We start from the raw sequence: 25,997 nt of genomic DNA on the forward strand, positions 1-25,997 counted from the left end.
TGTGTATATGTTAATCTCAAACTCCCAATTTATTCCCCCACCCATATTTCCCCTTGGTAACCATAGATTCGATTTTGAAATCAGAGCCTGTTTGTCTTATAAATAAGTTCTTTTGCATCATTTTTAGTAGATTCCACATACAAATGATATCATATGATATTTGTCTTTTTTTGTCATATAGTATGATCATCTCTGTGTCCCTCCATGTTGCTGCAAATGGCATTATTTCCTTTTTCATGGCTGAGTAGTATTCCACTGTGTACATGTACCACATCTTGTTTATCTATTCCTCTATCGATGCGCATTTAAGTTATTCCATGTTTCAGCTGTTGTAAATAATGCTGCAGTGAACAGTGAGGTGGATGGGGATTTCTAAAATTGACATCTGTGCACTACCACCTTGAATAGAATATAAATATAACAATTTTCCATGTGAAAAGTTGTATGTTTAGACCCTTGTACGATTCCAGGTCTTAGGCTATACCTCTTCAGTTCCCTGCTTTGAGAAATAGGAGGTCACAAGAAGGAACAGTCTGCTCTGTCTGAGCACCTTTGAAGCAACTGGAATAATGTCCAGGTCCTCGGAATAATGTCCTGTTCCTCAGAAGGAGCAGGCAGTTGAGACCAGGTTAAGTCAGGGCCCAGGGGACTGGGCTAAGACAGGCCGCCTGCTTAAGTTCACTCTGGGCCCCTGGCAAAGTCCTGTGTTGGTGGATATTTCATAGGCATTCTAGCCCAGGAGTGAGTTATAATTACTTGATATCTTCTATATTCTGAATGGTAATTGAGAAAGATTTTTAAAATACTTTTCTGGCAAGAGAAAGCCCTACTGGGGAGTTCCCATTGTGGCTCAGTGGATTAAGAACCCTACATAGTGTCCATGAGGATGCAGGTTTTATCATTGGGTAACTATATTTTTGTGTATTTCCAAGGGACCTTATTTCTCAAATCAACCTTCTTTACATTTGAAATAGAGAAATTAAATTACCATTACTGGAGTTCCCCTCGTGGCTCAGTGGTTAAGGAATCCGACTAGGAACCATGAGGTTGTGGGTTCGATCCCTGGCCTTGCTCAGTGGGTTAAGGGTCTGGCATTGCCATGAGCTGTGGTGTAGATTGCAGACTCGGCTTGGAAACCGCATTGCTGTGGCTCTGGTGTAGGCCAGCGGCTACAGCTCTGATTCGACCCCTAGCCTGGGAACCTCCATATGCCACAGGAGCAGCCGAAGAATTGGCAAAAAAGACAAAAGAAATAAAAAAATAAAATAAAATAAATTACCATTACTGTATTTCCCTGCAGGAAATAAATTGAGGTAATGTTATGTTAAAAAATAAACTTCTAGAGAAAAATCAAGAAAAATTTTTTTTTCATTTTTAAAGTTTTATTGAAGTACAGTTGGTTTACAGTGTTTTGATTTCTGTTATACAACAGAGTGAATCGGTTGTACATGTACACTCATCCATTCTTTTTCAGATTCTTTTCCATATAGGTATCACAATATCAGGTAGAGTTCCCTGTGCTGTACAGGGAACAGCTCTGTATTCTTGTATGATAAAGGCTTAGTGATAAAACCCTGGGCTAGGAGTTAGAAGGCCTGGATTGCCAGCCCATTTCTGGCCCCTGAGTAACCTTCTATAAATCACAGCCCACCAGGCCAGAGTTTCCTCTTCTGTAAAACGAAGTCATTAAACTAAAGGTGATTACTGGGTCCTTTTAGCACTGATCAAACAAATTTTTTTTTTTTTTTTTTTGGTCTTTTCTAGGGCCGCACCCTCAGCATATGGAAGTTTCCAGGCTAGGGGTCGAATCGGAGCTACAGCTGCCAGCCTGCACCACAGCCACAGCCACAGCGACGCGGGATCTGAGCTGCATCTGCGACCCACACCACAGCTCATGGCAGCGCCGGATCCTTAACCCACTGCGCAAGGCCAGGGATCGAACCCACAACCTCATGGTTCCTAGTCGGATTCGTTAACCACTGAGCCACGACGGGAACTCCCACAAATTATTTTTTCATTGAAGTATTGCTGATTTACAATGTTGTGTTAATTTCTGCTGTATGGTAAACTGATGCAGTTACACATACACTCTTCTTTTAATATTCTTTTCCATTATGGTTTTATCACAGAACATTGAATATAGTTCCCTGTGCGATACAGTAGGGCCTTGTTTATCCCCTCCATGTACAGTAGTTTGCATCTGCCAACCTCAACCTCCCACTCCATCCCTCCTCCAACCCCTCCCCCTTGGCAACCACAAGTCTGTTCTCTATGTCTGTTTCTGTTTTGAAGATAGGATCGCTTGGTGCCATATTTTAGATTCCACACATAAATGACATCATAAAGTATTTGTCTTTCTCCTTCACTTACTTCACTTAGTATGAGAATCCCTAGTTCCATCCAGGTTTCTGCAAATGGCATTATTTTGTCCTTTTTATGGCTGAGTAGTATTCCGTTGTGTATATGTACCACATCTTTTTTTTTTTTTTGTCTTTTTGCCTTTTCTAGGGCCACTCCTGAGGCACAGGGAGGTTCCCAGGCTAGGGGTCGAATCAGAGCTGAAGCTTCTGGCCTATGCCAGAGCCATAGCAACGCGGGATCCGAGCTGCATCTGCGACATACACCACAGCTCACGGCAACGCCAGATCCTTAACCCACTGAGCGAGGCCAGGGATCGAACCCGCAACCTCATGTTTCCCGGTCGGATTTGTTAACCACTGAGCCATGACGGGAACTCCCTGTACCACATCTTCTTAATCCATTCATCTGTTGATGGACCTTTAGGCCGTTTCCATGTCTTGGCTATTGTGAATAGTGATGCTATGAACATTAGGGTGCGTGTATCTTTTTGAATTAGAGTTTTGTCCAGATAGATGCCCAAGAGTGGGATTGCTGGATCATATCATGTCTATCCTTAGTTTTTAGAGGATCCTCTGTGCTATTCTCCATAGTTGGCCGCACCGACTCACATTCCTGCCAACAGTGTAGGAGGGGTTGATCAAACAAACATTAATTCAGCAGAGGAAAAGTGGTCTGATTTACTCAGAAATAATCACCCCCGCACTTTGGGGCTGAACCCTTGAGCTGGAGTTGCCACCGCTTCAGTGAACCTATTTCTGGGCACCTGTTCATATACCCTCAGCACTGCGGCCTTAGAGGGTGTTCAGTTGTGCGAAGGGAGCAAGTCCTCTGGCGTCACTGGGGAGCTGGGTGGAGGGATTCTCCCAGGAGCCTTTGCGCCCAGCGAATTCCCATCACTGAGCCGTCCTGAGGGACCTCTCCTTTGCCTCTGCCCTCATTTCATTGTATTTTTGGTGAGTGACATCCAGGCCACTCGGGTTTTTCCTCCTTTCTTTGGCCAACAGCCTGGCCAAAAAGGACCCAAGGACATGCTAGCCTCGAAAAACTTTTTTTTTCCTGGCTTTGAAACACAGTCTACACAGGAGGAAGCTGCGTTAAGTCTGTAGGGGAGTCACAGAGCTTCCTTTGTTCTCCCTGCTGTCCCAAGGACCCTAGCGGTGGCTCCCCCTTGCATGGGGTGTGGGGCAGCCGAAACCTTCCCTAATTCATCACCGTTGTTCTGACAACAGGACCGCTGCATACCTGGAATTCTGTGGCTGGTGTCTGGAGAATGAAGCTTACAAACCTCACCTCGGTACCCTATTCTGAAAATGACAATCATATTCACAGATGCTTTCTGGCCATTCCAGCCAGGCTTTATCCTCATGGCTGGAAGATCTAGAGCCTGATCCAATGTGTGAGGAGAGTCGCCTTATTTGTACACGTAGGAGATTTCTAAACCAGAGGACAGGGAACAGGCAGCGGTCATAAATGAAATAGTACTTTGCAGAAGAAAGCAATGGAAAATATTTCACACTCATCTGCCTTGAACTAGTTATTTTCTCCTTCATCAGCCTTTTCATCACCTGAACTTTTTTCCTTTGTGCTTCATTTAGCACCTCTTATATTTTGCCTGCCTTCATTTGGATTCAGATTTTCCTACCATTCCTAGGGTGCCGGCTGTGTGCCGGCCACCGAACTGGGCACATGTGTATTTATCTCATTTAACAAAAGCAATCGCTGTGAGAGCAGCTGGGGTTTAAGAAATTGGGATTCTGGAGTTCTCATCATGGCTCAGCGGAAACGAATCGGACTAGCATCCATGAGGACGCAAGTTCAATTCCTGGCCTTGCTTAGTGGATTAAGGATCCAGCATTGCCATGAGCTGTGGTGTAGGTCGAGGACATGGCTTGGATCTGGTGTTGCTGTGGCTGTGATGTAGGCTGGCAGCTACAGCTCCGATTCGACCCTAGCCTGGGAACCTCCATATGCCATGGGTGCAGCCCTAAAAAAAAAAAAAAAAAAAGTTTGAAGTCTTTGCCCAAAGTTCCGTGGTGAGGGTGCTGGTCTAGGAACCCAGGATTCTGAGCTATAAATAAAGCCCATGAATTTCCTTGATCGTGTCTAATGGTCCTGAACTATGCAATCAACGAAGGGGCATAAGATGTGTACCTTCTCTCTGTAATTTCTGGATGATCTCTGTTCATCTTTGGAAAACAGACCACTGCGTTCTAGGACCAGCTTTTCTCAGCCCCTCTTCACATTGCACCAGCTTTAGGAGGAACACTCGCAGAAGCTCAGTGTGGTGGCTACAGAGCCAATGTCATGAAGCCTGGTTTACTGTGTCATCTAGAGTCCTCCTGTGAAATAACAAGAGAAGTTTCTCTCAGGAGTCCAGTACCCCAAGAAGCTCGTTCGAAAGTCACATATCCACCAGTTATGTTAGCAGTGGTGCTTTGGTGACAAGGACCCCAACTGGGGTCCTTTGCCAGCTACTGAAATAGCCCTTATGGGGCTGGTTTGGGGGACTCATGCTGTTCTTGGCTTCAGCTTATATTCCTACCTTTATCTCCATTTCTTTCATTATTATATGTACATACAAACTGCTTCAAAAATTTTAAGGACGAAAAAGGAATTTTTTAAGGTCATTGCATTATATATGTGTATATATATTATATATACACATATTATATATGTATACTATGTTTGTGTGTATATGTGTGTGGGTGTGTATATTACATATGCATATATAATATATGTAATATATACATGTGTATTGTATATAATAGATACATATAATACATGTTTACACATATGTCATATATAATATATACATATAGTATGTATGTATGCATATGTATTATATATCAGATACATAATATATATTATACATATGTACTTTATATGTAATATATACATATAATATATATACATGTGCATTGTATATGTATATACATATATAATATGTATGATACATATGTATATTATGTGTGTGTGTGTATATATAAAATACGTGTGGGTATATACATAATATATACACCTACACATATTTATATTCTAATCACTGGTTCCATGGAGTTGAACACGTTCTGTGCTGCCTTGTGAACTAATTCTTTTGCATGGATGTTTGTCCGGTTCATTTGTAAGTACCTTGAGCCTAAGAACCAGGTCTTACTTCATTCAAGTCTCAGCGAACCCCAGCCCCAATGTGTGTTGTTTGATTGATTGTTCATTGGGAAATGTCCCTAAATGTCCCTAATCTGACGCGATGAATGACCCCTGTCTTAACCAGGGCCTTGTACACACCATCCTTTGTAACAGTCTGGGGGTGGGTTGGCCATGAACTTCCTCGACCGGCTAGCTCTCATCTTTTAGACTTTGTGAAAGACTGCAGCCTCATGGAAGAATTGTCCAGCTCCTTGAATTGCCCCGTCAAAGCCATTCTTGGGGAAGGATGGACACAGCTCACCTTCCACCAGTGGCAGAAGCCTCCTTTTTTCCCCATCTCTTTGCACAAGAACTTGCTTTTTTTCCTTTCCTTTTTTTTTTTTTTTTTTTTTTTTTGCCTATACCTGCAGCATATAGAAGCCCTGGGCCAGGAATAGAATACTAGCCACAGCTGCAGCAACACTGCATCCATAACTTGCTGCACCACAGCAGGAATTCCCACATGAACACGCTTTGACTTTGAAGCAGTGGAATGTGGTCGGTTCCATAAGCCTCGAGGCAGAACAGTCTCTTGACCTTCCAGCCCTCACCTCGGTCAGATCGCAAGAGTCCTCTGTGGCTACCTGCACACTGGAACAGAAAACGCGACCAGGACCGCTGTGTGCAAGCTCTCATTCGACCCCGCAAATACGGGGAACCTACTGGTCGCTTATAGTACATTGACATTAAAGCGAGAAACTTTTTGAACCTTGGATGGGAGGAAGAGTAAAATCGGGGCGAAAATGTCTCTTTACTTTGACGAATTCTGAGAACGTGGCTACAGTTGTTCTCGAGGAAATTGGCTCGGTTCCATTTTGTCATCTAGTGATGACATATATCAACAGGGATGTGTCACGTTTACATGCGCTTGTCTTTTTCCTCCAAATCTCCAAGGTGCCTCTCACCTAGGTAGGTATCTGATGTGCCCAGAAGCGAGAAAACTTGACATTGAATGTCTGGCATTGGTACATCCTTAAATGAAGGACTGCTGACTTCAGCATCCCTGGGAACTAAGGCATACCGGGTGTTGAATGTTTTGGATAAATGAGACTTAACCTTTGGAAGCGTCAGCCTTGGAAGGGGATGTAGCGATTTTTGATAGAAAGCCTCTAACACAAGTCACGTGACTCCCCCACTTCCAAGGCGAGGGTTCCTGGAACCTGTGCTGACAACTCATGATGGTCATAGGCTGTTGGACCCTGGGGTGCAAGGTGGGCCCCTTAGGGGGTCCTGACAGCTCTGATGCCTCGCTGCCCCTGGATTGAAGGTTCAAGAAGTAGATAGAGGGCCAGTCTGCTTTACCCTCTGCCCTCTTTCTCTGTGGCAGCCAGCAGGTGCATTCCCCAGCCGCAGTCCTCCTGATCCTGGGGGCCGGGCTGAGGGGTCCCCGTCTCCCCGGAGGTTGAGGATATGGGCTGTGGGACACAGTGACACTGCTCACTGCCTGTTCTCCCATCCCAGTTAGGGAGCTCTGGTTTGGGCGTGGTCTTCAATGGGAAATGCGGGAAAGGCAGAAGAGGTGCGTGTCCAGTTGAATAGCATCGCTGGAAACAGAGTGTTCTAGTGACTGTGTGTGATGCATTGCAACAAGATGAGAAACACGTGGACTTTCAGGGGTCCTTGATCCCGCGGACCCTGGGTCTGGACCTTGATGGGAGGGAGTTGGTGGGAATGAGGACACAGCATGAGGCAGAGACCAGGCGGTCCAGCCCCTCTGCCTTCTGCTTCCTCACCTGCAAGAGAGTTTCCATCCCAGGGGAGGGAAAAATCCTCCGTTGCTCCACTAGAAAAATGGAGAAGAGGGCCAGAGAAGCTGAGCGCCCTGGCTAAGTGTTGACAGATGGGTCTTTGTGCTACGAAACAAGAAACAACAGCCGAGCAGTGAGAAAGTTCGCTGGATGCTGGGGCTTGGGTTGCTGCTGTGGTGAGGGTTCGATCCCTGGCCTCAGCACACACAAAAAAAGAAAGTACGTCTCTGAGCAGGGAAGAACTTGGGGCCATAAATCTATTTGGGTTTGTAGCCATTGACAGGGGAATTTTACTGGCTGTTATTGCTCTCGTACAGTATTGGTTTTAGTGCTTGTTTAATCATTGTTAATGTGAAATCATTTTTTTCTTGGACTTTGTAGCAGTTGATTATAGAAGGTAGCAGATAAGACTTTATAAAAACAGTCAGGGATTAAAGCAGTTGTGTGTCCGACTTGCCCAAGGCAAGTTTTCATTAAGAGTTGCCGAGTTGATCTTGATTTGTTTTGTTTTGATTTTCTTCCCCTGCTTCTGAATACACCTTCATGAAAATGTCATCATTGTCACAGAAGGAAATATAAGGAAAGGGAAGCCCACCTTGAGGGATCCCCCCCCCCACTCCTTGGGGCCAGAAAGGAAAGAAAACAAATGAAATAATAGCTGGATGTTATTTGTAATGATTCTGAAGAATCTTCATTTTTTTTAATAATTTTTTTATTTTCCCACTCTACAGCAAGGGGGTCAGGTTATCCTTACATGTATACATTACAATTACATTTTTCCCCCACCCTTTGTTCTGTTGCAACATGAGTATCTAGACAAAGTTCTCAATGCTATTCAGCATTTTTTTTTTTAGTATTTCAAGTATATTTCTTTTTTCTTTCATGATTTTTATTTTTTCCTTTGTAGTTGATTTACAGTGTTCTGTCAATTTCTTTTTGTTGTTGTTGTTGTTGTTGTTGTTGTTGCTGCTGCTATTTCTTGGGCCGCTCCCGAGGCATATGGAGGTTCCCAGGCTAGGGGTCGAATTGGAGCTGTAGCCACCGGCCTACACCAGAGCCACAGCAACGCGGGATCCGAGCCGCGTCTGCAACCTACACCACAGCTCACGGCAACACCGGATCGTTAACCCACTGAGCAAGGGCAGGGATCGAACCCGCAACCTCATGGTTCCTAGTCGGATTCGTTAACCACTGCGCCATGACGGGAACTCCATGTTCTGTCAATTTCTACTGCACAGCAAAGTGAGCCAGTTATTTATATATATATATATATATATATATATATATATATATATATTCTTTTTCTCACATTATTCTCCATTACATGTTATTATTTAAATATTATATTCTAAGAGTTGTTCTAGCAGGAGCTACTGGGAAAGAAAAGAGTTTATTAAATGATTCTACAGTGTTAAGATCCTGAATTGTTAAATCCTTCTCTTACCCCTTGGGGGCCTCCCCAAAGAAAAGCCCCCTAGGTTTTAGTGCACATGGGATGATCCTAACAGATTACATGTCTGTCTTCTCTCCTTGGGATGTGCTTTGATGAAAGGAAAGGATTGTGTCCTGATCAACTCTCTTTTCCCCCTTCTTTTTTTTTTTTGCTTTTTAGGGCTGCACCTGCAACATATGATGGTTCCCAGGCTAGGAGTCTAATGGGAGCTACAGCTGCCAGCCTACGTCACAGGCACAGCAACGCCAGATCTGAGAGAGATTGAGCCACGTTTGTGACCTACACCCTACACCACAGCTCACAGCAATGCCTGATCCCCAGCCCACGGAGCAAGGCCAGGGATCGAACCCACAACCTCATTGTTCCTCATCAGATTCATTTCCGATGCTCCGCCACGGGAACTCCTTCCTCCAGCTTCTAAAACAAGGCCTGGCTCACCCCAGAGGTACCCATCAGAATTTAGAAATGGGTTCAGGTCCACTTTGAACCACCAACCCATGTCAGTAGAATGCTTCCCCAAAACCATCTTTCTTAAAGCCTAACCGCAGTGATTTTCGATGTGGATTTTTCGCACATCCCTGCCAGAGGGAACGTGCAACCCAGGTCAGTTGCAGGATGAAGAAGAAATAAAAGGGAGTTTGCAATGTCAGCTGTGGGCTTGAGAAAGATCTCACACTTCTCTTCTAATTGTTTGCCAGATGCACTGTTCTTATGAGAAAGTCCACGTTTCTAATGATTAACGTTCTGAGGGGTGGGAAGGTGTGTTGGTAACAATACGAGGCCTGTGTTCCTTCGCACGCTCATCTATAACAGCAGTGTGAATCGTTTCTCTGATGAGTAACCAGGTCTCTGAGATAAGCCCTTTCTTTTATTACAGCTGATAACACAGAATTGTACAAGGGGGGATGGCTAACTAGCGAGAGGTCTGGCTATGTCATGGAAATTACCCTCCACCAGTCCCCGTCTGGGCTCCGAAAATGCCACCCTAAATTGTCGACACTATGAACACCCAGCGAACTGACTCAAAAGTCATAGATGCTTTTGCTCCTCCTCTCTCCACCCCCACCACTCCATCAGCTGTACCTCTTTTCTTTTTTTTTTTGTCTTTTTGCCATTTCTTGGGCCGCTCCCACGGCATATGGAGATTCCCAGGCTAGGGGTCCAATCGGAGCTGTAGCCACCGGCCTACACCAGAACCACAGCAACACGGGATCCAAGCCACGTCTGCGACCTACACCACAGCTCAGGGCAACACCGGATCGTTAACCCACTGAGCAAGGGCAGGGACCGAACCCGCAACCTCATGGTTCCTAGTCGGATTCGTTAACCACTGCGCCACGACGGGAACTCCTGTACCTCTTTTCTAAAGATCTTCAGATTTGCCTATATCAGAGTTTCCATCGTGGATCAGTGGAAACAAATCTGACTAGCATCCATGAGGCTGCAGGTTGGATCCCTGGCATTGCTCAGTGGGTTAAGGATCCGGTGTGGCTGTGAGCTGTGGTGTAGGTCACACATGCGGCTTGGATACTGAGTTGCTGTGACTGTGGCGTAGGCCAGCAGCTACAGCTCCGATTTGACCCTGAGCCTGGGAACCTCCATATGCCCAAGGGTGTGGCCCTAAAAAAGCAAAAAAAAAAAAAAAAAGGGGGGGGGCACAATTGTCAACATCTCTTATCTGGAGATAAGGACCAAGTGCGTCATCATATTTGTCTTGTCCTTTTATTCTTTGATTCATAGAACGGCATAAAAACCATGTCACCCAAAGCCCCGTGAAGCTGCCTACTCACCCATTTCAAGATAACGTAAAATATCACATAATCAATTATGGAAATATGGAAATGGGATGTCAGCCTGGAAAACCTCCTCAGAGAGTCTTACCACAAGGAATCAATTGCTGGGGGTTGGGGCGGGGGGGGGGGGGGGGGGGAATGACAATCAGTCGAGAAGCCTTTACCGAAGTCCGGCTGTGAGTCCAGACCTGCCTGCCCATGTGGGGAGGGTCCTCTTGGATTCATGTCCACGTGAAGGTGGTCCTTCCTTCCACAAACACGAGGCAGGGGGACATCGCTCTTGATGTTGGGGGCCAGGGGCCAGAGACACAGGCCAAAATCAGGCACCTGCTGGAGGGAAGGTCGTACGGTCAGTGAGGTTCCTTCATTTGACAGGTGTTTCTACTGGGCTGCTGGGCCCGCAGGAGGGGCTCCTTCCAGGCTGGGCTGCCTCCAGGCAGCCAGGGAGGGACTGGGGGTTTGGGACTGACACATGCAACCTGAGGTGTGTGGAATGACTGGCCGACAGGCACCTGACATGTAGCCCAGGGGCCCGCTCCCCAGTGTTCTGTAATGATCCATATGGGAAAAGACTCTGAAAGAGAATGGATGTGTGTACGTCTAACCGAATCACTTTGTGTTACAGCAGAAATGATCACAGCCTTGTACATCAAGTCTACTTCCATAAAACTTTAAAAAAAAAAAAAGAAAAAACAAAACAAACAAACAAAAAAAAAAAACAAGCACTTAGAGTACTTGGCGAACACCAGGAGATGATAACAGACCAAAGGGTGGCAAGAACAGCACAAAAGACAAAGCCAAAAATGAAGCGCTAATTTCGGGAAATAGACATGCTCAATTTCACCTATCCCTGCAGATTTCTGAAGCAGCAGAGGAACCAGGAAAGAGACACATTTTCAAAGCCTCTCCATCTCCTTACTGCCTGTGGATGCAGACAGAGGTGGGGGGAAGAAAATCCAGCCCTGCCCGGGTTCCTAGGCCGTTGGTCCCCCCCCACACTGCACCCACCCACCCACACACAGACACAGACGCACACGCACGCGTGCTCGCGCAGTGAGGAATAAGCAGGAAATTGACACATTCTATTCTTTTTCTGAGCACAACAGAAAATAAATATGTCCTTATTTGGAAGGGTATCCTCAATATCAGAAAAGAGAAGAAGGCCAGGGAAATGAGTTTTTTCCTTTATTGCTGTTATTTTTTTAATTGAAAGTGAGATTCTTATCTTACAACCTGAACACCCTTTTTTTTTTTTTTTTTTTCTGAGCTGCACCAGAGGCATATGGAGGTTCCCAGGCTGGGGGTGAATCGGAGCCACAGCCACAGCAACACGGGATGTGAGCAGCATCTGTGACCTACACCACAGCTCACAGCAATGCTGGATCCTTAACCCACTGAGTGAGACCAGGGATCGAACCTGTGTCCTCGTGGATCCTAGTCGGATTTCCACTGAGCCACGACAGGAACTCCCTTTCCCTAAGTCTTTAACCACACTTGAGGAGGCTGTATTCCCCGGTGATTCACACCCTCTATATGTGTCTGGGGAGGCCATCCCAAAGCCTACTTTTTAGGCTTCCCTGCAAAGGATGCTAAATGAGCAACCAACACTTCCCCTCGCGGAAGAAAACATGCAAGGGAACTGAATTGCCATCCTAGACTGCCCACTTGGAAGCATATGGGCTGGAATGGGGTGAAATCAATCCAGGAGAACCACATCCAGCTGGTTCTGAAGGCGCCCCGAGCACCTCAAAGGAAATCCACTGTGTGCAAGGGGGTGGAAGTTGCTGGGACATGTGGCCGCAGCTCCTAGTGTGAGCAGAGAGCATCCAGGCGAGTCTTATCAGCTGCTGCCCACAGCCTGACACATAAGACCACACAAGCCTGGACTCTGTCCTCTGAAGAAGGATGTGAGTGCCTACTCCTACCACCCCCTATGCAGTGCTGGTGTGCATGTCCCCCAGTGAGAGCAGCTTTACAAGATAGGGACTGACTGCATCTGCCTTGTTCCCCATTTGGCACGTAACGCTCAACACACGAATGGCTCGTAACCTCTCTACAGAATCAATGGAGTTCCTTTGGTCAGAACAGACTTTCTGGTTCAGGTGATTTTTTTTTTTTTTTTTTTAAATTTTAGGGCCACGCCCAGGGTCTATGGAGGTTCCCAGGCTAGGGGTCGAATCGGAGCTGTAGCGGTCAGCTTACGCCACAGCCACAGCAACACGGGATCCTTAACCCACTGAGCGAGGCCAGGGATCGAACTTGCAGCCTCTTGGTTCCTGATCAGATTCATTTCCACTGCTCCATGATAGGAACTCCTGGTTCAGGTGGTTTCTGATGGAGATGTTTGAGGATGATGTTTCCTGATCACAGAGCCTGATCACAATTCTTCAGTTGCCTTTTTGCCTCTCAACAGGATCAGTGGGGGCTTAACTGGGAGCCTTCTGCTGGGTGTTTCTTCATTTGTGTATTGTTGACCCTTGACTCATTCCATCTCCACAGTGAGAACTGCTTTGTGTATTTTGGGTTGAGAAAATAAGGCGTAGAGAACTAAGTAGCTTGGCCAAGCTCTCCTTGCTAGAGCTCAACTTAAATCCTTGCTTTAATCTAAAGGCAGTGCTGTCTTGACCACATTCATGGTATCCTGGACCTCTGGAAACAGTCAACCCTAAGCTCGTATCACTGCTAACGTGTGAGTGGAAATTTCCTAAGACTCACCCAAACCCCTGAAATCTCATTGAATATCTGCTTAAAAATGAAATTGTTGAAAGCAAGTTAAATTAATTCAGTTTAGAAAATTCTAGCACCTCTTTTTCTTTTTTAAAAAAAATCTAGTTGATTTTTTTCTCTTTATTACTCAATGAATTTATTACATTTATAGTTTTACAATGATCATCGCAAGGTTTAGTTGATTTATGATAGTATGTTAACTTCAGGTGTACAACAAAGTGATTCGGTTATATATTTTTCAGATTATTTTCCATTAGAGGTTATTACAAGATATTGAATATTGTTCCCTGTGCTGTACAGTAAATTTTTGTTGCTTATCTATTCTGTATGTGTTAATTCTTACTATCTCTCTATCCTACTCCTGTTTCCTTTTTGGTACCTGTGTCTGGGAGTCTGGCACCTCTTGATGTATTTTGGAGATGCCATGGAGCTTGAGAGAGAAAAAGAGAATCCTTTAGGTGTACCAGTTAATAGATCTCTGAGGCCTATTTTCTCATCTCTAAAAAAATTTTTTTTGTTGCTCCCAGGGCCAGGGATCAAACCCATGCCCCAGCTGCAACCTAAGCCACAGCAGTGACAATGCCAGATCCTTAACCTGCTGAGCCACCAGGGAACTCCCATTTCATCTGTCAATTGAATAAAATAATGCTAGTTCCGCTAACTCCAAAGACAGGTTCTCTGAAATGAACCTAAAACAATGTGCCAGAGCTCTTTCAAACTGTTACATCAAACTGTCAGGAGTTTTTTTTTTTGTTTTTTTTGGTTGTTTTTTTTTTTGTCTTTTGTCTTTGTTGTTGTTGTTGTTGCTATTTCTTGGGCCGCTCCCGCGGCATATGGAGGTTCCCAGGCTAGGGGTTGAATCGGAGCTGTAGCCACCGGCCTACACCAGAGCCACAGCAACTCGGGATCCGAGCCGCGTCTGCGACCTACACCACAGCTCACGGCAACGCCGGATCGTTAACCCACTGAGCAAGGGCAGGGACCGAACCCGCAACCTCATGGTTCCTAGTCGGATTCGTTAACCACTGCGCCACCACGGGAACTCCAGGAGTTATTTTTATAAATATATTCAGGCATGGCCACCCTGTTTAGGCAGCCAAGGTCTTTGGCTGGTACATCCTGTCTTTGGCTGGTACATGGTAGAAAATGAAGAGAAACCGTTGCAAATAGCGGTGGAAATGGAGTGACCTGCCCTCCACCCTTGACCTTGGATCAAGCCTGTACCTGAAATAGGCGCGTGACCCTTGTTGGAGAATGTGGTTCCCTGGGATCAGATACTCATGGGGACGTAGCCCCCTTCACTTCGCTCCTCACAGCAGCCCTATGAGGGATGTCCTGTTCTCCACCCACTTTCAGATACAGAAACTGAAGTATAGGGAGTTTGTAGGAACATGGTCCAACCATAAAGCAGGTGCAGGTGAACATCAAGACGAGGGAAGCACTGATGACCAATGACAGCCCTGGGCCTCCACCTCCACTCATTGGGGCTGTTGCTCTGTTGCCTTTTACAGAGTTTAGGGGCTTGCTAAGAGCCGTATCCTATTTCAACTTTGGCTCTTTGGGGTCATTCTAATGGGGTCCACTGAGGACTGTTTGAGGCATCTGCACCTCCCACAAGCAAATGCTAATAGAGCTACTGTTAGGAAGACCCATCTAATACATATCTTCTCCTAGAAGCTCATTGATTATAAATACTCGGCTTTGGAGTTTTCATTGTGGATCAGTGGTTAACGAATCCGACTAGGAAACATGAGGTTGCGGGTTCGATCCCTGCCCTTGCTCAGTGGGTTAAGGATCCAGCGTTGCCGTGAGCTGTGGTGTAGGTCACAGACGCAGCTCGGATCCCGCGTTGCTGTGGCTCTGGCGTAGGCCGGTGGCTACAGCTCCGATAAGACCCCTAGCCTGGGAACCTCCATATGCCGCGGGAGGGGCTCAAGAAATGGCAAAAAGACGCACAAAAAATAAAGAAATGAATACTCAGCTTAAATATTTACATGTGACCTAAAAAGCATTTGTCCAGATGAAAAGGATGATTTTCAGGCAGCATCGACGATGTATATTCCAAGCATCTGGGCTTTGCTGACCATTGGCCGTCCTTCCTTTTCTTAAAGCGACTTCCCTTGTGTAGCACATTATGCAGAACATAAAAAACTGGTGCGTAAGAGTGTCCCTTTTTTTTTTCTATTTTTCTCTTACAGGTCGATGACCAGATGAAGCTGCTTCAGAACTGCTGGAGTGAGCTCTTAATTCTCGACCACATTTACCGACAAGTGGTACATGGAAAGGAAGGGTCCATCTTCCTGGTTACTGGGCAACAAGTGAGTATAAAAAAAACAAACAAAAAAGTGTCTTTTTATTAAGCGTGTTCAAGATGGCAGGAATTTAACTAGGTCAGAAGCACTTTTGCGCTTTGAAAGGGAGATTGGCTGCAAATAATTTAGAAAAGCTGCCTTGGTGTGTGCTCTCTGTTGCAGCTCTGATGATTACGGTTAGACTTGTAAAAGCCAGTTGTAATCACAAGCAGCCTACCTCCTCCAGCCTGTGGCGATTGAAAGTTGTGCTCTGAAGGGTCAAAACAATTGATAAATCAACATTAATGATGAGTACCGAGAGCTTTTTCCTCAAGCTTCTACATGAATCTACCACACTTGCTCATCAGCCATTGAAAAAAAAAAAAAGACCTTAGAAATTGTGGCATCCTCGCTAGTTTGGAATCATATTGGTGGAAGAGACTGAGTCAAATATATTAATCTCAAAGAGTTCCCACTGGGGCACACTGGGTTAAGGACCTGGCATCACTGCAGCTGCAGCATAGGCCGCAACTGCAGATTCAGTCCCTGGCCTGGGAACTTCCAAATGCCTCAGGTGCCAAAAAAGAGGGGAAAAAAATCATGTATCATCTCAATATTTGGCCTAGAGGCCAGCAAGTGTGAAGGGACTACAGCATTCTTTTTTGAGAGCCAAGCATTATGAAAGAAAAGGTGGAAAGAGGAAATTACGGTTCAGTCCTACTCCTTTCTGAATAGATGGTCAACGGTCTTTATCAAGCATCCTGCAGGGTCCCAGCCACTCTCCTGGGACTTTGGCACAGATGAGTGACTAGAACAGACTAGACTCTGGCCCTTATGGAGGGAGAAGCTGACAGTAATCAATAATCCTAATAAATGTTAGCGCTCAAAATGCTATTGAATTTAAAAAAAAAAAAAAGGAGCTGCCATGTTAAGATGTATCAATGTACCTTCCCGGTGGCATTCCCTGGTGGTACCTCGGGTTAAGGATCCTGAGTTGTCACTGCTGGGGCGCAGGTTCGATCCCTCATCTGGGGAACTTCTACGTGCCATGGGCACAGGCAAAAAACAAACAAACAAAAAAATTACATCCCTGGGTGTTGCAGTGTGAGTAGAACTGATTGGTTTCACCTTATGGAGAAAGTGACATTTGAGCAAAGATCTGAAGGAAGAGAGACCCCTTGACCTTCTGGACCCCTGCAGGGAGAGGAAAGGCTGCTTAATCGACCTAATTCCAATGTTACAGGATTTGGGCATGCCCCCCCCCCGCCTTTATAACTGATGTGTTATTAAAATGAATGCTCAGAACACGGGGACCCCTTGAGTCCGTTGGGCAGTTCCAGGTATGTGTTCAGCGGCATGTCAGTAGCCAGGACTCAGGCACCGCAAAACCTTTCACGTCCAGTCATACAAGTTTATGTGCTGTGAAACCCCAGCAGTGCGTATTCAGAAATGCAAGGCTGTATGATAAATAAATCACATTTTCCCAATGACATCAAAGGCAGGCACTATTTCAGAGTTTGTGCAGATTGGATCCGTTTGGCCAGCTCCCTCACTGCCTATCCCTGCTTCCTGCATGGCTCAGGAGAAGGGCTTTCTAGAGGAGGAAAGCTAGCCTCCAGGGGCATGACTTCCCAGTCTCTTGAATTTTTGTTGAGCAGTTGTCATCCTGTGACCCAGGCCTTTGGTAACAGTGTACCCATTGCTAGCATCTAATCACACACAGCCTGCCTCCCAACCCCCTCCCTCCGTGCCCCACCAGGAGCTGCATTAGAAGAACCAGACTCAGCCCGCAAATTAATTTGATTTCATCCTTCTGAGTTCCAGAAATCAAATGGGTTTGTGCCGTTCTTTCTCAGAGCACTTCCATTCCCGCTCTTTAGAAATCCTTATTTCATGTTTCATTTTGCCTTAAGTGCCGCCCCTGGGTAAAGGTAATTACCATGTAAGAAGTAGAAAAAGTGCATTTCTTTCTCTGATGTTTCCAAACCAGGAGTGGTCAAGGAGCCAATGGCGTTTCTGATCTTTAAGATCAATTATCGCTACTTTGTGTTTCGCCTTTTCAATGGAATTTTGCTTAACCTTTAACGTGAGCTACTATGTTTTAATTCTGTTGTTTCATGGCTCCCATAAGTGTACATTAAATCATCTCGTTGAGCAAAAGGAAATAATGCTTATGAGTAAGGTTAAGCATTTTGCCAAATCAGTTCTGTATGGGTAACGTCTTATCATAAAATTCATTTCAACCCAGTATTTTAAAAATACACACACACAAGACTAGAGCTGTATGTATAACTATAAAATAACAATGGAGGATTTTGAAGTGGCATCACTTTTAGTATTTGCATATTGTTGCTAATTAACAGCCGCTGCAACATTATCCTAAGGGAAAACAGGTCTACTGGCAACTTATTCATTATCTTCTATTATTGTGCATCATATTAAGAAGACAGGCATCTTACAACACACAAGTCATCAAAAATTTCCGCTGTTAGAACTGAAAGCAATTTAGCTCAAACTGTTGCTCCCTTCATGATGAGTGAAATTTATCCAAAGGGGACAACAGCTTATAGTATTTCTTCAATATCTCCCTTGAATTTAATGGCACAAAGATTACACGTAAGCGAGCGATAAATTAATTTTACTAAGTACATAAAAGACAAGGCCAGCTGCTCCCGAAATGAGCGCAAACCCTGCATTCAACAATGAAAATATAATTATGTTTGTAATAAAACGTAAGGAAGTTGCAAATCAGGGTACCATCTCAGGAATAAATCGCCAGTCCTCCTTCAGAGCCGTGCAATTTGATAAATTATGCTTGAAGGAAATGTGAAATGTGATCAGAGCCCCCATTTCATAAGCATGTTTGAGCTTTCAAATTAGCATGTAAATAAATGTAGAACTGCAACACTGCTGGTTTGCCAACTGATTTCCTGGAGTCCATCCCACTAAAGAAAGGTCTCGCTAAATAGGACTCCTGTGAAATCATTTCAGGTCCATTATAAGTGATCGGGGTATGTTCTCAAGCATCACCTTCTAACAGTTGGACTTACTACATACCTGCTCGAACTCCACCCACAGCAAATTCTAATTAACCCATCTTCCCAAAAATTCACGATTTAGATTCCTTTCCGTGACAACGTAGTTCCATTTGCAACTATGACGTTTTAGTATCTGAACTCAGTGACCTGCATACCTGTTAGAACCCCACACAGAGCAACATCGAATTAACCCCATCTTACAAATTAAAACATCAGTTAATACCAACATATGCATGGCTTGTTTGATACACCTCCCTGGCTTAGGGCTTCCCTGGTGATTTTGCTTAAAATGTGCAAAGTACCTGCCAAGCTACAGAGATGGTGCTTTCAGCAATTGGAATTGACCCTAAGCTTAAGTTGGTAGTATTGTCCCAACGGCTGTTATTTTCTTGATCTTAGTGGCACGGGTGGCACCTTACTAGCATCCAGCTTCACTGCCTCAGTGACGGATAGGGGCAGAAAGGGGCGGGGCCTTCCCCAGGCTCCACCCACATCTCCTCCTGTCTTGTCCTGCTTTCCTCAGCTTCTGGCCCCTGCTTGCCATTGGTCCGGTGGGATTTGTATTGTTATGACGCAGAGTGGTTTAGACCATGTCCAGTTTCTAAGGCATGCAGAGCTCAGCCACCCTTTTTAAGTAAGAAGAACTTCTTGGAGTAGAAAGATGTCCTGGAAGGGAGCCTCTGCAGCGACGGTGGAGACCTCCTTGGTGATGGTGGAGCGACGCTGCAGGGCTGGTATAGACCTAACCTGTCCCGGGGCAACATCCGCTTGTCCTCTCTGCTTCAGTCCCAGGGTTCAGGCTCCCTGTGTGCTGCAGCTGCCCATCACACGACCGAAAGCAGAAAGCACAGGAGCGCTTAGAACAGTTGGTGTTTGAATTTAGTGGGTAAATGCCAGCACCTGGACCAGGCAGGTAGGACAGCGCCGTGCTGGTGCAGGGGGAACCCCACCCCCACCCCGCCCACCCAGAACACACCGCACCGGACTGGGACTTTTTCATGCATAGTTGACTCTATGGAAACTGATTGACACCTTTGGGGGTCATCTTTCCACTGACTCATAATTTTTCTCACTCTCGAAAAAGGTTTCTGTATACCCAGTATTCTCTAGTTAAAGCTGAAAATTCAACTCATCATATTTACACAATAAAAAAAAAATCTATTCTGCCTTGTTTTTAATTGCAAATTCTCCTCGAGGGACTAGTTCTCCTGCTTCGGAGGCAGTCCCTGTGCCTTCTAGAGAAGCAAGTGCAGTCAATTATGGTAATGAAATGTCAATAAATATAAAAATTTAATACAGTCTGCTCCGGGTGAGTGGCAGATGAGGACTTGCCTCCCAGACAAATTTGCTGCTGCTGCAAATATTAAATGCACCTAAAAGAGTATCTGGTTGCCTGAGAGCTCGCCAGTAAAAAAAAAAGGATGGAAGCGCCAGGTACCAATTGGGCTTTCTCATTATGCTGTAATTGCAGCTGCAAAGCCAGTGCCACCATTGACAGCCATCCAACATCTTAACTTATTACCAATTGGACTTTTTGGTGTCCTTGTGAATAATCTAAGATTGTTACATTGTAGCAGCTTTTTCTTCTTAATACAGAAGGAAATAACCCTCTTTTGTTTTGCTTTCCAAATCAAGAAATGATTCTTCTCTCAATAAATTGTTGCTGTCTTTGGAGAGAAATGGCTTAACAATCACACGAAAATAGTTAGGAAGCAGCAAACCAAAGCATGATCCAAATATCATTCTTTCATCCTCCATAAGCATGTAATCTTGAATGACCATTTCTTTAAAATGTGGTCTCTTAGGAGTTCCCGTTGTGGCGCAGTGGTTAACGAATCTGACTAGGAACCATGAGGTTGCAGGTTCGATCCCTGGCCTCAATCAGTGGGTTAGGGATCCAGCATTGCCGTGAGCTGTGGTGTAGGTCGCAGACCCGGCTCGGATCCCGCGTTCCTGTGGCTCTGGTGTAGGCCAGCAGCTACAGCTCCAATTAGACCCCTAGCCTGCGGACCACCATATGCCGCGGGAGCGGCCCTAGAAAGGCAAAAAAAAAAAAAAGGCCAAAAAAATGTAGTCTCTTAATAAAATAAAAAATAGAAGTACATCTCTGCCTTGGCTTGCCTCATTAATTAACATCGAGTGCCCTTAGACTGCTGCCCTGGATTCACTTTTTATGGGCAGTGTATTTTTCTTTAAACTTCTTCATGAATTAACCATATTTTCCAAGGTAATGACCCTTCACAATAGGGAAAAAGATAAAGATATCTATATGTACAGTTGAAGTAGTCAAGGCCTGCTTCCTACCAAGCTTGTCCAAATGATTAGATTTAATCATGGAGTCCCCACTGTGGTACAGTGGGTTATGGATGTGGCGTTGTCTCTGTGGTAGCTCAGATTACTGCTGAGGCATAGGTTCCATCCCCAGCCCAGAGAGGTGGGTTAAGGCTCCATTGTTGCTGTCGCTGTGGGGTAGGTCACAGCTGTGGTTCAGATTCAGTCCCTGGCCCGGGAATTTCCATATGCCGTGGGCACAGCCATAAAAAAAGATGATTAGACTTATCAGAATGATTGTAATACATAGGAGTTCCCTAGTGTTTAGCAGTTAGGACTCAGAGCTATCACTGTTGCAGCCTGGGTTCAATCCCTGGTCTGGGAACTGAGATCCCACACCAAGCCACTGCACACCATGGCCAAAAAGAAAAGAAAGAAAAAAGAATGATTATGGTATGGTGTGTAATAATAGCATGGCTCACCAACTGTTTTCATGGGGAAAGTCTCTTGAGCTATAAATACATTGCAACCTGATTTTATCCACAGTGCTTAAAAGTTTCAAGGGAAATATATAGATATATGTGTATATGTGTGTATGTATGTGTCTCTATCTGTATAATTAAGCAAATCATAATATGTAATATGAAATGTCCACTTCTGGTAGCCACTAAACTGGTTCTTTTTCTAAAATGTTTTTGATTTTTTTTCCCTATTATAGTTGATTTACAATGTTCTGTCAATTCCTGCTGTATAGCAACGTGACCCAGTCATGCATATATAAATATTACTTTTCTCACATTATTCTCCATCCTGTTCCATCACAAGTGACTGGATATAGTTCCCCGTGCTACACAGCAGGCTCTCATTGCTTATCCACTCCAAATGCAATAGTTTATATCTACTGACCCCAAACTCCCAGTCCATCCCTCTCCCTCCCCTTCCTCCTGGGCCACCATGAGTCTTAAAAACTCATTCTTGTTGCAGGTGGACTATTCCATCATAGCATCGCAAGCAGGGACCACACTCAACAACCTCATGAGTCACGCGCAGGAGTTGGTGGCAAAGCTTCGTTCTCTGCAGTTCGATCAACGAGAGTTTGTGTGTCTGAAATTCTTGGTGCTCTTCAGTTTAGGTAAGGAACCCTTTTCTCACAAAGATGACTAAATGGCACCAACCTCCGAGTGTCTGAAAGTCCATCCCAGAGTTTGTTCCACCAAGCAAATGCCTTTCCTTGCTAAGCATCCCCCAACTCAATTACGTCTTCCTGGGTGCGTTCCTGCCCAAGCCAGAGCTCTGCCGTGGCTTGGATGGGGTGTGGGCCAGGAGGGACGAGCCTGGGGTCCTGTGTGTTCGTCCCCGATGGCCGTAACGGGATGGAAAGCTGTGACGGAAGCTGGAAAAACGCATGGTGTCACCCGCTGCCTACCTTTCTGCTGTTGGCCCCTTCTCTGTGCCTTTTGTTTCCGCCTGCGAGCTACTGCTGTTTTTGTTCTTGCAAAATATGGATAGTCATTAAAAAAACGCGCTTCTGAAATCTCTATCAGGAGTAACTAGAGGATGTTTATAACCAGATGCCCCGCTCTACAAACATAAATGATGATGGTGATCAGGGGAAAAGATGCTTCTTTAGGAAAGCTTTGGAGAAGAATGATACCCAAGCAAGACAGATTAGCTACATCAAGGTTCCCAGTGAGTCAGCTGAGAAAAATCACCACTGCTTGGAATAAAAAAAGGATTAAGGAGATGGATTTTTATTGACTTCAAAGGCACAGATTTTTCTGCCGGTCCCGTACTTGATTTCTGCATTCTGTTGGCTTCATAAAGCCAACTTAAATAAACTTTTTGCCAAGTCCATTTCTTCCTTATTGGCAGATAGCTGAGGGAGGCCACTTCCCTTGAATGAAAAAAAAAAAAAATGCAGAAATCAGATTTACCAACATATGTTTTTTCTTTAGTCTTCAGTTGTAAGATAGCAGTGAATTCATATCCTGAGGAATAAAACAATAAAACATATTGCGAAGTAAAACAGATGTGTCCACACTCCAGATTTGGTCCTTTCGTGTGAAAATGCTTCTTGACAGCACAGCACAACTGTTGCTAATAAAGCGAGAGTTTGAAGTAATAGAACCAGAGTTAATTTTTCACATGTCGTCAACATTGAAGAGAAAAGGAATATTTTCATATTTTGGAAAATGTGATAAATATAGCCAAAAGAAATGTTCCTGAAAATCTAAAAAGACACCAGAATTTCATAGATGTAGTGTTCAAAGATTTACCATGCCAGGCCTGGATGCCCTGTGGTTTCTGTATTCACCACAATAAATAGGAAAGTTCTATTCAACTAAATCTCTATCTTTTACCCAAGAACAGGGTTTTTTTGTTTAAGAAAAAAAAAAAAAAGAAAGGGAGAGGAAGATAACATAAGCCTACATGCTGTAATGTCACAAATTATTCTGGTTTATGGCAAACTCTTAGTCTTTTCAACTATAGTACGTTTGAACGGTAATTAAATGAAAAACGTGGTAATATATGTGCAAGAAGACTTAGGCATCTCGGTGATAAAATATTTAAAGAGCGTCATCTCAGTTCAATGGTATTTTAAATGAGCTGAATAGCCGCATTTCATTTGAAGATGGAGAGATTAACCATGAGCCATGTTTAGTTTTCATCACTTTTATCTTTCCTGCATCATTTTTCAAAATTGTTCTGTTCCCTGCCAAATACGCTGGAGGGGTGTGTGTGGGGGGGGGGTGGTTTCTGAAGTGCTCGCAACATTCGAACCTCTCAGATTATCCTTCCAAACAACTGGGCCCTGTGTTTCCTGGCACGTCTGCCACACAGAATTCTCATCTGATGAGTGCAGTGACTCCAGTTCTTGGGCACCAGGAAAAACTAGTGGACTGTCCCTTAAAACCATGCCTGTCTTGAAATTCCCGTCGTGGCGCAGTGGTTAACGAATCCGACTAGGAACCACGAGGTTGCGGGTTCGATCCCTGGCCTCACTCAGTGGGTTAAGAATCTGGTGTTTCTGTGAGTTGTGGTGTAGGCTGGAGATGCAGCTCAGATCTGGCGTTGCTGTGGCTGTGGTGTAGACCAGCGGCTACAGCTCCGATTTGACCCCTAGCCTAGGAACCTCCATATGCCGCGGGCGCGATCCTAGAAAAGACAAAAAACAAAACTATGCCTGTCTTTTGTGGAAGAGAGGAAAGCCTGGCTTTGTGATCCGAGGAAAAGCAAGTTTGGCCACGAGTTTCTTTTTAAAGAAGCAAGAATAAAGCAATTGGCAGTACAATTCGAGTAGTTTCCAATTGGCAAATGGGAGACGTTCCTCCCCTCTAGAAACGTTAAATAATCTATCTTGAGGGGCAGCTTAATTGGCATAAGTGCATAATTAACCTGTAGGTATCCAGGCCACCTCCGGAAGCCCATTTTATCCGGTGTGGGAGTGATCATCACAGGGCCTCCCTTGAAAGCTGAACCTGTGCGCTTTGTCCCAAACCCTCATGAGCCTTTGCCGCTGAATCTAAAACCCACTGTGTTCCAATCCCAGCCCAGCCTTGGACCTCTGTGATCCTGGGAAAGGAGGCTCCTGTGAGCTGATCAGAGACCAGGGGCTGGGTGGAGAGAGGCTCTTGGTGAGAGATGGAGGAAGCAGGGTTTTTCAGAGAGACGCCCACACAGGAACAGCAGTCCCACCCACAAGGACGGCTCGTGCAAAAGCAAGAGGGTAAGATGAGTCCAGGAACGATTCAGAGATCAGTGTGGCTGGAGGGAACCCATGGCTATGGCTGGTGAGGCTGGTCCTGGAAGGCATCAGAGACCCTCAACAGAGATGGAGCACTTACTGCGAGCAGACACTGGGATATGGGGTGAGGGGCAGTAGGGGCCACCATCTTCATTCCACAAAAAAAAATCGGGATGTATAGGGGTGAGGTATGTGATGAAATGCTATCTGCCTTCCTGGTAGCGACACAGAAAGCATTCAGAGTAGCTTGAATTCATGGAGACACTCATGGCGACACAAGTGAGATGGGATGTGGACACGGTACAGGGCACAGACCAGGGATGTGACAGGGTCGAGAGGAGACGTCTCTGGCTTCTGGATGCTTGAACCAGAATAGGAAACTTCCCGGGAGCAGTAGCTGATTCACTGAGCTCCAAAACAACCCACCTTCCTCCCAAAAGGCATCCTTCTCTGAAGCTGAGTCCTAACTTCGTGGAAAGCTAATGACAGGACGAAAGAGAAAACACAGTTGGCCAACATTCTTCCAGTCTGCTCCCTGATTTTATTTCCCCCTCAAACTGTATCCATGAGCAGACATCAATTGGTTAAGTTGGGTGGGAAAAAAAAAAGAAAGAAAAGTAAAAAAGACCCATCTCTCTGGATAGTTTTCTCTGTGTGATATAATCAATTCTAGAGGCCGAGTCTCTGCTGGTTGTCATGTTTTCTTCAAATTCTGTTAAATTACCTTTTTTTTTTTTTTCTCACCTAACAATAAGATAACATAATTTGCGCCCGTGGAGATAATTCTAAGTTGGTCCGATTAAAATTGATGACGCATGAGAGGCTGAAATAAAAGTTTTGTATATTTATTGGTTTGTACTCACACCTTTTCAAAAGGAATTAAAGTGACTGACAAATTTGCTGTCACCAACTGATGCAGAAATAACTCTCGTGGAGGAAGAGGTGTGTGGGACCACGATCGCCAATAGTGTCATGGGCCCTGCATTCCAAAGGCCAGGCGAATTCCCTTGAACCGCATCTCCTGAAAACAAATGCAAAACAGTGGCTTCCTGAATATGTCATTACACGTGCAAGCCCATCAGGAATATGAATGTGGCTTAAGTGCTCAGAGCAGCAAGTGACCAGAATGTACCAGCTAAGAGGTTCCTCTGGCTTGGGATTTTCTTAGCCTTGAGGCTCCATGACTGCATGCTGCTGGATGCTTGTCAGATCCCAAGTGGCAGGAGAAAGTAGAGGCATATTGCATCCTATTTCCCCCGATGGATGCCCTTGACTCATTATAACTTACTCTCTTCTCCAAAAGCACTTTTTTATACGCAGCTGAGTTAAAGAGAGGGTGTATTATTCTCTTTGAGAGGATTTCCCCAGCTTAAAAGCAGCTAAT

The 25,997-nt window shown here is 45.0% G+C and overlaps 1 protein-coding gene across 1 annotated transcript in view; it reads left to right on the top strand.

Moving 5' to 3' along the window:
• NR5A2 (nuclear receptor subfamily 5 group A member 2) overlaps window positions 1-25,997 on the top strand; it is a 128,143-nt gene that overhangs the window by 53,089 nt on the left and 49,057 nt on the right. The window contains exons 5-6 of the mRNA XM_047755318.1: window positions 15,467-15,586; window positions 21,853-22,000. Of these exons, the coding sequence (XP_047611274.1) occupies window positions 15,467-15,586; window positions 21,853-22,000 (268 nt within the window). The remainder of the gene's footprint in view (window positions 1-15,466; window positions 15,587-21,852; window positions 22,001-25,997) is intronic.

The sequence above is a fragment of the Phacochoerus africanus genome, chromosome 12 (assembly GCF_016906955.1).
Source record: "Phacochoerus africanus isolate WHEZ1 chromosome 12, ROS_Pafr_v1, whole genome shotgun sequence".
Classification (NCBI taxonomy): Eukaryota; Metazoa; Chordata; class Mammalia; order Artiodactyla; family Suidae; genus Phacochoerus; species Phacochoerus africanus.